Below are 12753 nucleotides of genomic sequence, written 5' to 3' on the forward strand. Positions count from 1 at the left end.
TGTGGTAGCTTCTAATCTCTCTACTCCGCAGATAAGGAAATGGAAACCTGGGAAAGTTGTATGTGTCCAGGTCAGTGGTCATGGCAGGGAGTGCTTGGAGTGGGCAGTGCCCTTGAGTCAAGAATGTGACCAAATCTTTTGAGGGCCCTCTTGGCTGTACCCTGGCCCACGTAGCCCATGCAGCTGCTGTCCGCCCAGAGTCTGCGTTCCCCACCCTTTATTATTTATTTGTATTGATAAGCTCCTAGCAAAACTGAGACATAATACATAACATCTCCAACTATTCCAAGTCTATTGTTTTTCAAGGCTGTGCTGCAATGCCGCCTTCTCCAAGAAGGCCCCCAGGTTTCCCCTGGCATCCCTTAGTCTCTTCTCTCTATATATACAATACCTTGCTTGGTCTGTTAGAGCGCTCACTGCAGCCAGCCTGTGCTCGGCACTCAGATCCACGCTTTGGATGCCGTGACTCTTCCGGGGCAGCAGCCTGTCCTATTCATCAGGCTGTCTGGCGCTGAGCACAAGTTAGGTGCTCTGTAGTGTGGGCGTCCTTTCTGGCCCAGGCTCTGGCCATCCTTCAGAGGTACCTGGGAGCCTCACGCAGTCAGGGGCCACGGTCCTCATACTTTCCTGTGCCTGAGAATCCTCTGGAGAGTGTGCTTGAAAGACAGATTCCTGGCTTCTGATCCAGCAGCTCTAAGTGACCTGAGACTCAGCCCTTAACATCTATTTGATGCAGAACATTTTGGAACCACCCCTTGAGAGATATTGAGGTGAGAGCTGGTGAAATGTGAAATTAATGCCATTCCTTCCCTCACTCCCACCCCAGAGGCTATTCCTGCCCAAGTCTGGGGCTGAGTTGATGCTTGGGGAGAGAGGCCATTAGAATCAGACCCAGAATTTACAGATCATTTTGGCTGGGGTTCTCAACCCTGGCTGCACATCAGAATCATGGGGAGGGCTTTAAAAAAGACCACGACCAACCTTCTTATCCCCTCCTTTCTTGAATCACTGGAGGGGTTTCTAAAAATTCTCCAACGTTTCAGATGTGCAGTCAGGGGTGAGAAGTCTCGAGTCCAATCCCCTCCTGGCATGGAGGGGGCTGTGGACTGCTGGCAGAGAAACCGGCCTGCGATGTGGGCTTGGCTCCCACCTGCAGCGCGAAATGCGTGTGCCCTGCCGGCCTCACTTTCCCTGCAGTTGTTCCCAGGGCATTCCAGGCGCGGATGTAATTTCAGGACCCACCTCCCAAAATAGACTATGAGCTCTGGGAGGTTGGACTCTGAGGGCACTTTCTGGTTTCCCTCTCTCAAGTGTTCGGGGTGGAGGCTATTCACGAATACTTATCGTTCCTTTGTTCTTGTATCAATTAAATAATTAGTTAACAAGAACTCCCATGAGTACCTGGGCTGTGGCAGATAGTTTTGACTGATTACCAACATGAACAAGCAGCTTCATTTCCTATAGCATTTAACCATCTGTACCTCTCTTCTGCCCTGCCCATTTTCCACCAGCTAATGTGATTATTTATGTCCCTCTATTCCTGCATTTGGTTCATGGAACAAATATTTATTGAGCACCTACTATGTGTCGGATGCTGTTCGAGGTGTTGGGGATACCTCCGAGAGCAAAACCGGATCCTCCTTCCCTTGGCACTCAGACATCTTGCTTCCTTGAGCCTGTGATCTCCTGTGACCTGGCTTGGTGAATTTCTACCCTGCTTCAGCCAGGCTCACCAGCGAGAAACTGGAGGCATTACTGCTTCTTCCGTTCCTCAACCTGTCAGGGTCTCTCTTCTGCTCCCTGTCTCCATAGTTGGCCCCTCCTCCTACATTCTCCTCCCCTCCCTTCTGTCTCCTGGGGGTCTCTAGGCTCCAGGCAGGAGCCGGGAGGATCTTATAGAAACCTCCGAAGGTGGAAACACTCCTGAGGAGCAGATGGGACTGACCTGTAGAGGGAAGGTGGGCTGCAGGGCACTGGACTCTCTGAATCTGGCTTTTTAAACATTGAAAGTGACTTTATTTTTTTTATTTATTTTTATTTTTTAAAGATTTTATTTTATTTATTTGACAGAGCAAGAGAGCACAAGCAGGAGGAGCAGGGGGAACAGTAGAGGGAGAGGGAGAGGGAGAGCAGGGAACCTGATGCGGGGCTCATGATCTGAGCCGAAGGCAGACGCTTAACCATCTGAGCCACCCAGGCGCCCCTGAAAGTGACTTTAAAGCATCAAAAACAGCATTCTACTTTCTTTTTGTGAACATAATATGTACTCAATTTGAAAAAGGGTCTAAAGTGTCTAAAAAAGTAAAGCATGGCTCCAAATGCAGGTACTTCGAATTAACTTAGCAGTTTGATATATTTGCTCCAAGATTCTTTTTTTCTTCTTTTTCAAAAAAGCAATTTTAGTTGTGAAATTTAACACCTGAGTAAAGTACATTCAATATAAACATATGCTTTACTGCGCTGGCTCTCAGACATCTGGGTTGTTGCCACTGGCTGCGGAGGGGGTGGGGGTCTGCTCTCCGGATCTAGTGGGTAGGGGCCAGAGATACTGCTAAACATCCTACCGCAGACAGGACGGCCCCACAACACCCACAGCAAAGAGTTATCCAGCCTCAAATGTTCATGGTGCCAAGGCTGAGACACCCAGCTCTAACGAGTGAATGAGGAGGGGGCTGTCCATGTATATTACCCAGGACAAGGAATGGAACCCGACCAGTCTCACCCTCCACCAGAAGTCCGGACTCCTTCCCTTCCTCCGTAGAGATAATCCCATCCCAAATATCTTTTTTCAAATGTTTGAATATTTACATTTTCATTCAACAAATAACCTGGGGCATCTTTTTATGTCGGTAAATATTCTTTAACACACCTTTTAAAATGTCTGCATAGTATTTTGTTATATGGCTGCACCCTAACTCAGTAAATCAATCCCCTGTTGATGTATACTTAGGTTATATCAAAATTTTTGTATTTATATCCAGTGCTCAAGGATACTGTCACTGTGAGAAATATCCTGGGGATGAAATCTTTGTCCCCATATTTAATGATTTTCTTTGGGTAAATACTGGAAGTGGCATTACTGTGTCACAAGTTACAGATGTGTAAGGATTTGCTGCATCTCCCGAATTGTGTTCCTGAAAATCTATACCAGCTTTACCCTCTCATCAGCTGAGTATGAAGGTTTATTTTCCTATAAGCCTGCTAACACAAAACATCATATTGCTTTCACAGTCTTCTTTAACCATCTCTTAGGTTCAAGTAGTATTTGTGATATTTCAATGTCATTACCTACTTGCATTTATTTCTTACTGAATTGTTTTTTAATTTGCCCAGTTTTTTTGAGCGGGGGGGGGTGGAGTTTGCCTTTTTCTTAATTAGTTGTAAAGGGCTCTTTATATATTAAGGATGTTAACATGTTGTCAGAGATATTTCAAATCTCTTCCCCAGTTCTAATTGGCCTTTTGAGTTCAAAGACTACCCCTCTCACCCTCTCAGAGTGTATTCCATCACAGCTGGCTTATCCAGCTGCCACCACCCCTTCCTGGCTAGCTGTTTCCTGGAAAGGGTAGTTTCAGTTAGGGTTTAGAAAGATGGATATTAGGGTGGGTTCTTGAGGGTGAGGAGAGCAGGACTCTGCTGGGGACGGTGCGGGGAGTGAGAGCTGCCAGGTCTTGAGGTGAGCAGACTTGAGTCAGGGCGCCGATGGTGGGCAAGTATCAGAGTTACCAGAGTCTACCTCTCCTTTTTGTGGGAGGGTGTCTGTGCTGCGAACAGCAGACCTTCCTTCAGCAGAAACCTCGGCCATCTTTTTTTCTCCTTTCAGTTGCCATCGTCTTTTGGTTTTGGGCTGATACTTGGAATTTTTATCATGTTGTTTGCCCGATGGATATTCTAATGAAGTGTCAACAGAATGCCCCAAACAGAGCAAGTCCTCAGTGTTTGTGCAGAATCAAGGCTGCCTGCAGGATCTTAAGGCGCCGAGCAGCTTCTTACAGTAGGTCTTGTCTCCTGACTCTTGGGCAGAAGCAGCCTGTCTCTCTCTCTCTGGGAGTCCGGAGCACCCCATCTCCTCTCCTTCTCTCTGCTCCGTCTCGAAGTCAATGACACCACCAGGCACGCCCGCATCCCTGTCAGAACCTGAGCCATGTTCCGCCCTCTCCTCCCTTCCCTCTTCCCCACCCAGGCGCTGGTCAGCGTGCCCCAGACCCACAACCTGTGTCCTCACCATGTCACACCTGGACTTTTAACAAAAATGTGGTCAAATCCACATAACACAAAACTTGCCATCTTCATGACCTTTAAGTGTGCACTTGGGTGGTATTAAGCACATTCATAGTCTCGTGTAACCATCACCACCATCCATCCCCAGAACTCTTTCGTCGCCCCCAACAGAAATCTCTGCCCACTAAGTAATAACGTCTCGTATCTCTGGGGACGGGCTGCTTTCACTTAGTATAATGTCCTCGAGGTTCATCCATGACGTAGCCCGGTCAGAATTCCCTTCCCTTTCAAGGCTGAACATATTCCGTTGTATGTATATGGGATAAATGTCCATTTATCTGTCAGTGGACACTGGGGTCATGCTGCTATGAGTGAGTCATGCTGCTGTGCACATGGGTGTAAAATATCTCTCTGAGACCTTCCTGAACTTTTATGAGAGCTCGTGACTGTCGCTGTCTTTACTCCTACCACTCTCCAGCTGGGGTGCTGGGACTCCTGGCCTTCTCCTTCTCCCCGTGTAGCCTCGGGACCTTCCCCCTTCCACAAGGCCTCTAGCGTGACCCCTCCTGTAGAGTAGCCGGACTTCTTACGTGGCCACTTAGGGCTCCCAAAGGCATGCGAGCAGAAACTTCAGGTCCTGCTTTGAGCCATGGGGCCAGCTTGATCAATGCGGAGGGGCACCATACAAGGATGTGAAGGAGGGGAATGCTAGGATGCTGGCTCATGGGGCCATCTTTGGAGGCTACCATACTAGGCCATCTTCCCTACATTTTCAGCTCCAAGAAGCAGGGACCACTTCTTTCTTCATTTGGCCATGAAAACAGTATGGCTGTGGTGACTCTAACCCCTTTAATTAGTCCTATTCCCAACACAGTGCTAGGCACAAGACAGGTATCAGTAAATATCTATGTACCTTTGTTTCCATCATTCCCCTACAAGGGAGTCAATGTCCCCTTACATTAGGGACAGCAACTGACTCTTTGTGTTGAGATGTTTCATTTTTTTGTGCTTCATTTTTTTTTATTTTGGTAAAATATATATAACATAACATTTTAACCATTTAAACCATTTTTAGACGTACAGTTCAGTGGCAATAACACATTCACATTGTTGGGCAACCATCGCCACCATCCATCCCCAGAACTTCTCCATCATCCCAAACTGAAACTCCCTGCCCATTAAACAGTACCTGCCCATTCCTCCTCCCCTCAGCACCTGGAAACCTCGCTTCTACTTTCTGTCTCTGTGAATCTGACTATTCTAGGCACCTCATGTAAGTGGTATCATATAATATTGTCCCTTTGTGTCTGCCTTATTTCATTTAGCATAACGTTTTCAAGGTTCTTTTTTGTCGTAGCACGTGTCAGAATTTCCTTCCTTGTTAAGGCTGAGTCCTATCTCATTGTTTGTATATCCCACATCTTGTTTATCCATTCATCTGTTGATGGACATGTGGGCCTTGGTATCTTTGAGGTGTGCTGGGAAATGAATCAGCATCCCTCAGCTTTTCTTTGAATCCTCCTCGGACAGGCATAAAAACCGCCCACGTTACAGACCGAGGGCACCCTTCAGTGAAAACCCTGCTTTACAGTTTGTCTTCGCTATGATTCCACCAGCCCCAAAGATTCCATTGTCGTCAGTGTCAGGAAACCAAGCATTCTGTCTGCTTCCCGTGACCTTATAATTGTGTCGTGCGGAAGCGGGGCTACTGGGAGATTGCCAGCTGGTTCTGCCAGAGGTCGGGGTGCTCCCTTCCACACTGTAAGTGCTGTGGGTATCCTGGGCCTAGCCAACAGCCTGGGCCACTGAAAGGAGCCTGTCCCCACAAGGTGGGCCTGGAGGTATGCGCGAGGCCTGGGGCCCAGACTGCTGGAGAGACAGCACCCTGGCCGCTGACAGGTGAGCCTCAGCGGGTGATGAGCAGAAGGGTAGTGACGTGGCTCCTCACGTGAGGCTATGGCTCTGTCAGATGCTGGGGTGTTAGGAGATGTGGGGCTCCCGCCAGGGGAGACTACTTAGCCAGATGGCCCCAGGTGCTGGATGGGGCAGGGTGGGCTGTCTTCTTACCTTTGCTCTGCTCCTGTCTCTGAGGCCCCTCCCCAGCCTCCTTCCCACAGCCACGGTCTTTATCAGAGTTGGCCTGGGTGGGGGGCCAGGGCCAGGAGGGCGTGTGCCATCATTCCTGTCACACCCCTTGGCTCTCGACACTCAAGGGCCAAGATGGTGATTTCTTTGTTCTTCAGTTCTTCTCCGACAACCTTCCTTTCAGGCATGATTGTTATCCACAACAAGAAATACATTCTATATCAAGATATAGTGCACAGAGGAATGCATATATGAAAATATACCCCAAAGTTTCGACTAATAGTGATTTTACAGTGAAAGATGTGCTCTGATATTTTCTTCTTTATTCCGTTGTTAAAAAGACATATCAGTCATCTCCCTCAGTTGATGACATGGCCTACTAATGGGTCCCAATGAGCAGTTTGAAAAACACCACCATCCAGCAGTGAAAGACTCTGGTCTGGGGTAGAGTCAGGGTAGGTCGGTCTGGGGGAACAAATGAAGGATTTCCATGGGAGACAGAAGAGTCCTTGCCTGGTAGGTTCATTCTTCCTCACTGAGTCATCCAGTCCGGAGGAACACCTCATGGAGGCCTGCTGGCCCCCAGTTCTGTAGAGCAATCCGGGGAGAGGACATGGTCCTCTGTCCCCAACCCCAGCATGAGCTGTGGGCTCTCCTGTATCTTTAACTGTTGAGTCTGTTAAATGATACACATCAAGCCACATCGCTCAAGACCAAAATTAATGATCAAGGACAGGACAGGTCTAAACCCAGGACAAGGAAGGAACTGTTTTCTTAACTGTTTCCTAATTAGCAGCGTGCCTTTCCTTTCCCCGGCGGCTGTAGGTCGTGTGATGTGCTGGGTTCATGCTTCACTTCTTTCCTGCACCTCTTTGGGGCTGCAGCGCCCCTCAGTGACCCCTCCCTTTATGTCACTCAGAGGGTCTCAGGGTCGGTCCTTCTAACCAGACTTAGTGAAATCACACTGATGGCCTTTGTTCGCCCCATCAAAGTGGGAAATGCTTGAAAGACACTTCGCACAGGGCTTGGCCCACACTGTTCAATTCACACCCTCCAGAAGCACCAGGACTGCTTCCCGGGGGTCACCTCAAGAGCAGCTGCGGGTGGGATTTTCCACGTTGCTCTTGTAGGTCATGGGAAGTGGATAGGGGAGGGGAAGTAGACACTTAGACTGAGTCTCGTATTGCCTCAAAACATTATGATGTAAATATTCTTGTTATCCATTTACCACCAGGGGAGCTAGGACCTAGAGAGGTAATAAGCCCTACCTAAGGTCACACAGCAGGGGCTATTATGTGAATGACTCCAACACTGTGTCTGTCCCCACTGCTGGAGACACGCCAACAGGGCCCATGAGAATGGTTCAGCCAGGGTGGGCCTGGACCAACTTTGAGAAGATGACTCTTGCCCTTCCCAGAACACCTCCTTCTCGTTGTGACTCCTCTCGTCCCCTCCGTCCACCGACATACTCCCTTACTGCTAATGCGGTGTGATGGCATTCCTTGAGAATTGTGGTTCTATCCTCTGGTGACAAAGTGAACTTGTAGCCAACTTGGGGAAGGAAAGACCCATTCATTGGGATTTCCATTACTGGGCACCTTGCTCTATATAAGGGTTACTGACATGAGTAAGGCATGGTGTCTGCCCTCTGAAGACCATAGTCCAGTTGAAGAGAAAGACACAGAAGCACGTGGTTATCCTGTGTTCCAATATGTGGTCAACCATCTCTGTCTGGGGGAGTCAGGGGAAGCTTATCAGAGTGGAGACAAGTGAGTGGGTATTGAAGAATCAGTAGGAGTTCACTAGATGCATCTGAGTGGTGCGGGTTGAGGGTTAGGGACAGTGAAATGAACTCATATTTAATGAGTCCGCTGTGTGCCAGGAACCTCACTCATACTATCTTGTTTACTTTTCACAAAACCCCACAGAGTGGTATCATTAGGACCTTACAGGTGAGGAACCAGAAGCTGACATGTGCAATGAATTTTCCCAAGAGTTTTTTCAAGTGTGTTACAGGGACTCCTGGGGGGAATCCCCAAGACTCTTCGAGGAGGCCAGCAAGGTTACAACTATTTTCAGAATAACCTCAAGGTGCTATGTGCCTTTTTCATTGTGTCAACATTTGCACTGATAGTACAACAGTGAGGGAAGGTAAAACTGCTGGTATCTTAATACTAGTGAAGGCTTGGGTGCCAAGTTGTACTTGCCATTGTATTCTTCACCCTCGTATTTGCAGGTTTTTTTTTTTTTTAAAGCCAGTTTAGTTGAGGAATGTTCTTAATAAAGCTGTACAATTATTAATTTTATTAATCTTTTTAAAAAAGATTTTATTATTTGAGAGATAGAGCGCATGAATAGGGGGTGGGAGCAGAGCAGGCTTCCCACTGAGCACAAGCAGGGAGCTTGATGCAGGACCTGATCCCCAGACCCTGGGATCATGACCTGAGCCGAAGTCAGATGCTTAACCGACTGAGCCACCCAGGCGCTCTAATTTTATTAATCTTGATCCTCAAATATACATGATTGTGATATTTTGAGTGCTGAGACAGAAGTATGCATAGAGCACGTCTGCTCCACACTGAAAAATGATGACTGTTGCAAGAAGAAGCACATGTATGGCTGCTTGAGTTGCAAGCTGAACCAGCCAGTTTTGTGTGTGTATGTGTGTTTTCCTGGAATATTGTTTTTACTTGAAAGAATGACTGACACACTGCGCCTATTCAGACTTGGGCATTTAACTGACATTTTCTTGGGAATGAAAGAGTGAGCGACCCACCTCAAGCAGACATTTCTTATCTGTTGCCAATTATAACATTTGAGCTTTCAAACCGGAATTGGAATCATAGAAAATTGCATCTTTTAGCTTCTCGGCATGTAATGACTTTGCTGATGAGATTGATGGCAATATTAATGAATGTGATTCTTTTCACATTATGGAATCAAATGTGTCAACCTTCGGGAGGTCTACATAACTCAACTAGCAGAAAGTTTCCCAGCAACCAGAATCATGCATGGGTAAGATATTCATTCAAAGTGCAAGACCGAACCGTGGACTTTTTTTTTTTTTTTTTTTTAGAACCATGACTTAAATGTAACAGAGTACAAAATGTTCCTCCACCTGCTTTTAGGAAATACTACTTGCCAAGTTTTTGTTGTAGTATTGAAGAAGGATGTCCACAGTTATCTGCAAATTTATTAAAATATGCCTCCTTTTCCAACAATCTATATCTCATTCGATTTTTCTTCCTAGATGTCACCCAGAACAAGACATCTTGACAGGGTGAATGTAGCAGTAGATATGATAACCCAGCTAGGCATTAAAGAGATTTGTAAAATATAAATAATGGCACTTTTCTTTTTCCTTCATTTTGGAAATTATAGTTACTTTTCAGAAAAATAGGTCACTTCTATTAGCATGGATTGGGTTTATCACCATTAATTTCAGGTTAATTACTAAATAAATATTTTTAACTTTTACAAATATTTCTTTTTTTTTTTTTTTAAAGATTTTATTTATTTATTCAACAGGATAGAGACAGCCAGCGAGAGAGGGAACACAAGCAGGGGGAGTGGGAGAGGAAGAAGCAGGCTCATAGCAGAGGAGCCCGATGTGGGGCTTGATCCCACAACGCCGGGATCACGCCCTGAGCCGAAGGCAGACGCTTAACCGCTGTGCCACCCAGGCGCCCCATTACAAATATTTCTTTAAGTAGGCTCCCCACCCAGTGTGGGGCTTGAACTCACAACCCCGAGATCAAGAGTTTCTTGGGGCGCCTGGGTGGCACAGCGGTTAAGCGTCTGCCTTCGGCTCAGGGCGTGATCCCGGTGTTATGGGATCGAGCCCCACATCAGGCTCCTCCACTATGAGCCTGCTTCTTCCTCTCCCACTCCCCCTGCTTGTGTTCCCTCTCTCGCTGGTTGTCTCTCTCTGTCAAATAAATAAATAAAATCTTTAAAAAAAAAAAAAAAGAGTTTCAGGCTCTACCCACCGAACCAGTCAGGCGCCCCTAAATAAATATTTTTAAATGCCTCAGTTGTTACTTCTAATCCGGTAAAGGTCATTCGATACAAGCCATCTAAATAAAAGCTCTTTGGGGTCCTCAGTAAATTTGAAGAGTTACGTCCTGTGATCAAAAAGTTTGAGAACCTCTGTCCTGAGGCTTCACGGGAAATAAGTGTTCTGTGGTGGCCTGTGTCATTCTGAAGCCCACATTCTTTTCCTACGTCAGTGGTTTGCAGCCGGCCTTGAGAGGGGGTTGGGAGCTCACCCTGCCCCACTTGGGGGAGTTTTATCGGATCTCTGAAGGGACTCCCCGGGGGCTAAGCAACCATTTCAACATCATTGCCTTCAAGTCTACCAAGCCCTGCTCTGCCTCTCCCCCTCAGATGTCTCTTTCTCCACAATTTCCCTTCGCTTTCTCTTTCTCTTTCTCTATGGTTTCTCTCTTTCAAATCTGCCCCCAAACCCTGCTTGCATCCTTGACCCCACTCTGCTTTTCTTTTCTTCCTGCTCTGACACTGACCAGAGGGGGCTGAGCCCGCAGGAGGTCCCTGGCAATGCATAGCTGCAGAGGGGGACTCGGGGGTCCTGGGAGATGTTTCCAGAGGCTTGCAGGGCTTTCATGGTCCAGACGCTGTAAAAGTTGAGCAGTCCAGGTGAGACCAAAAGCTTCTCACTAGAGTCTTGCCCAGGTGGGGTGGAACCAGGTGATCATTAGGATCCAACCCGAATGTAAGTTCTGTGTCTGACTGACCGCTTTTAATCATCCATTGAACCCCGAGTCATTTCTGTTCTGATGCTTCGAGGAAGGGTCGGACATGGCGAGGCTTTCTGTGCCTTGCATCCACTCCTCCGTGGCCCAGGCTCCGGAGGAGGTGCTCTGGCTGGCTGTCGTCTGGGGACGGCGGGTCCCATCTCAGCCGTGACTGTGTCATTCTTCTTGTCTACCCCAAACCATTCTGCATTCTGCTGGCCCAGCCATTGCCAGCCTTGGGAAAGCCTACTTCAGACAGACCCCTTCAAGGCAAGGGTGGGGGGACTGTTTTCTAATTGAGGTAAATCTCACATCCCCTGAAATTTTAACCATTGAAAAGCGCACAATTTCGACGGTTTTTAGTATATTCACCAGGATGTGCAATCATCATCATTCTAATTCCAGAACATTTCATCACCTCCAAAAGAAACCTCCATGAAGCATTTGCTCCCCATTCCCATCCCTCCATCCCAGCCACTGAAAACTACCCATCTATTTCCTGTCTCTGGCTTTGCCTCTCTGGCTGTTTCAAAGAAATGGAATCATACGATAGGTGCAGGTAGATGTTTTTAAAAAGAAAAATATTCTCCATGAAGATCATTCATTCTTAGAATCAGAAAATTTACAGTTAAACAACTTTATTTAGAAAGTCCTAACTTCCTAACAATAGAATGTGTTATTGTTATGTTATATAATAACATATTATCATTACAGTAACAAAGTCATTAAGAAGAGACAAGCTGAGTATTTTCCTTTAAAAACATGCTAGTGTGGGGGTGCTGTTTCTCAGTCCCAGAGCTGAGAGAGAGAAGTCACGTGACTGGCATCGGCCCCTCCTTGCAGCCCGGTGGGATTCTCAGGAACCCCTTGGCTTGGTGAGGTTTCCTTTGGCAGGTGGGTGGCAGCGAGGCTCTCAGCTCTCAGAAGCCAACCCTAACGCGGTGGGAGGTGCAGGGGTGGCATTTGTCTCTCCACTCTCCCTTTGTGTCTCTCGCAGGAGTGAAGAAGAGAACCAAAGTCATCAAGAACAGCGTGAACCCCGTGTGGAATGAGGTAGGCAAGCTTTCCGTTCTCCCTCCTTTTCGCTCTGCTGCCACTGTCTCTGCAGTGACCAGTCGGGGGCTGGGGCAGGAGGTGGCTCTCCCAGTGTCATTGTCAAGGAGTGGTCGGGCTGCTGGTCCAGTGTGTCAACGGAGTCCGCCTGGTGCTAGGAACCTGGGAGGAGGGTTCGTGGCCTGTCCTGCTGGGTAAATAGAAGCATCTCCTCTGATGTGAGTGTGGCACGGGGAGGAGTGAGATGTCTTTTGTTTCTCTTCCTCCCAGCTCTCATCAGCCAGGTAGAACTACCAGGCAGGTCGTTTAGGGGCTCTCTGGCCTGATCTGACTCCCTTACACAGGCTGTTCTTCCTGCCCAAAGCCCACCTCCTCCCCTCCGTCCTCCCTGTTAACCAGGTCCTCAGCCAGCTCCCTGCATGTGGCCCCCTGCTGGTCCCGGGGAAACTCTGGATGCCTTGCGTGGCTATGGTTGGGGTGCACTGGGGCACCTCTGCTCTGAGGAGAGTGCCAGGGCCTCTGGACAGGCACACCCAGTGTGGCACTGATTCGTGCTGCCCACCACAGGCCTGGCTTCCGTACGAGCATATTGATCTCGGGCCCTGAGGACCCTGCAGGGTCACCACGCATTTTCCCCAGC

General features: G+C 47.9%; 1 protein-coding gene across 21 annotated transcripts in view; it reads left to right on the plus strand.

Moving 5' to 3' along the window:
* Positions 1–12753, plus strand: part of DYSF (dysferlin) — a 204453-nt gene that overhangs the window by 10610 nt on the left and 181090 nt on the right. For all 21 annotated transcript variants that reach the window (XM_087863515.1, XM_087863520.1, XM_087863522.1 and 18 more), the window contains exon 2: positions 12058–12113. In XM_087863515.1, the coding sequence (XP_087719641.1) occupies positions 12058–12113 (56 nt within the window). The remainder of the gene's footprint in view (positions 1–12057; positions 12114–12753) is intronic.

Source organism: Ursus americanus, chromosome 7 (assembly GCF_024610735.1).
Source record: "Ursus americanus isolate L20-20 chromosome 7, mUrsAme1.1.p, whole genome shotgun sequence".
NCBI classification, from domain to species: Eukaryota; Metazoa; Chordata; class Mammalia; order Carnivora; family Ursidae; genus Ursus; species Ursus americanus.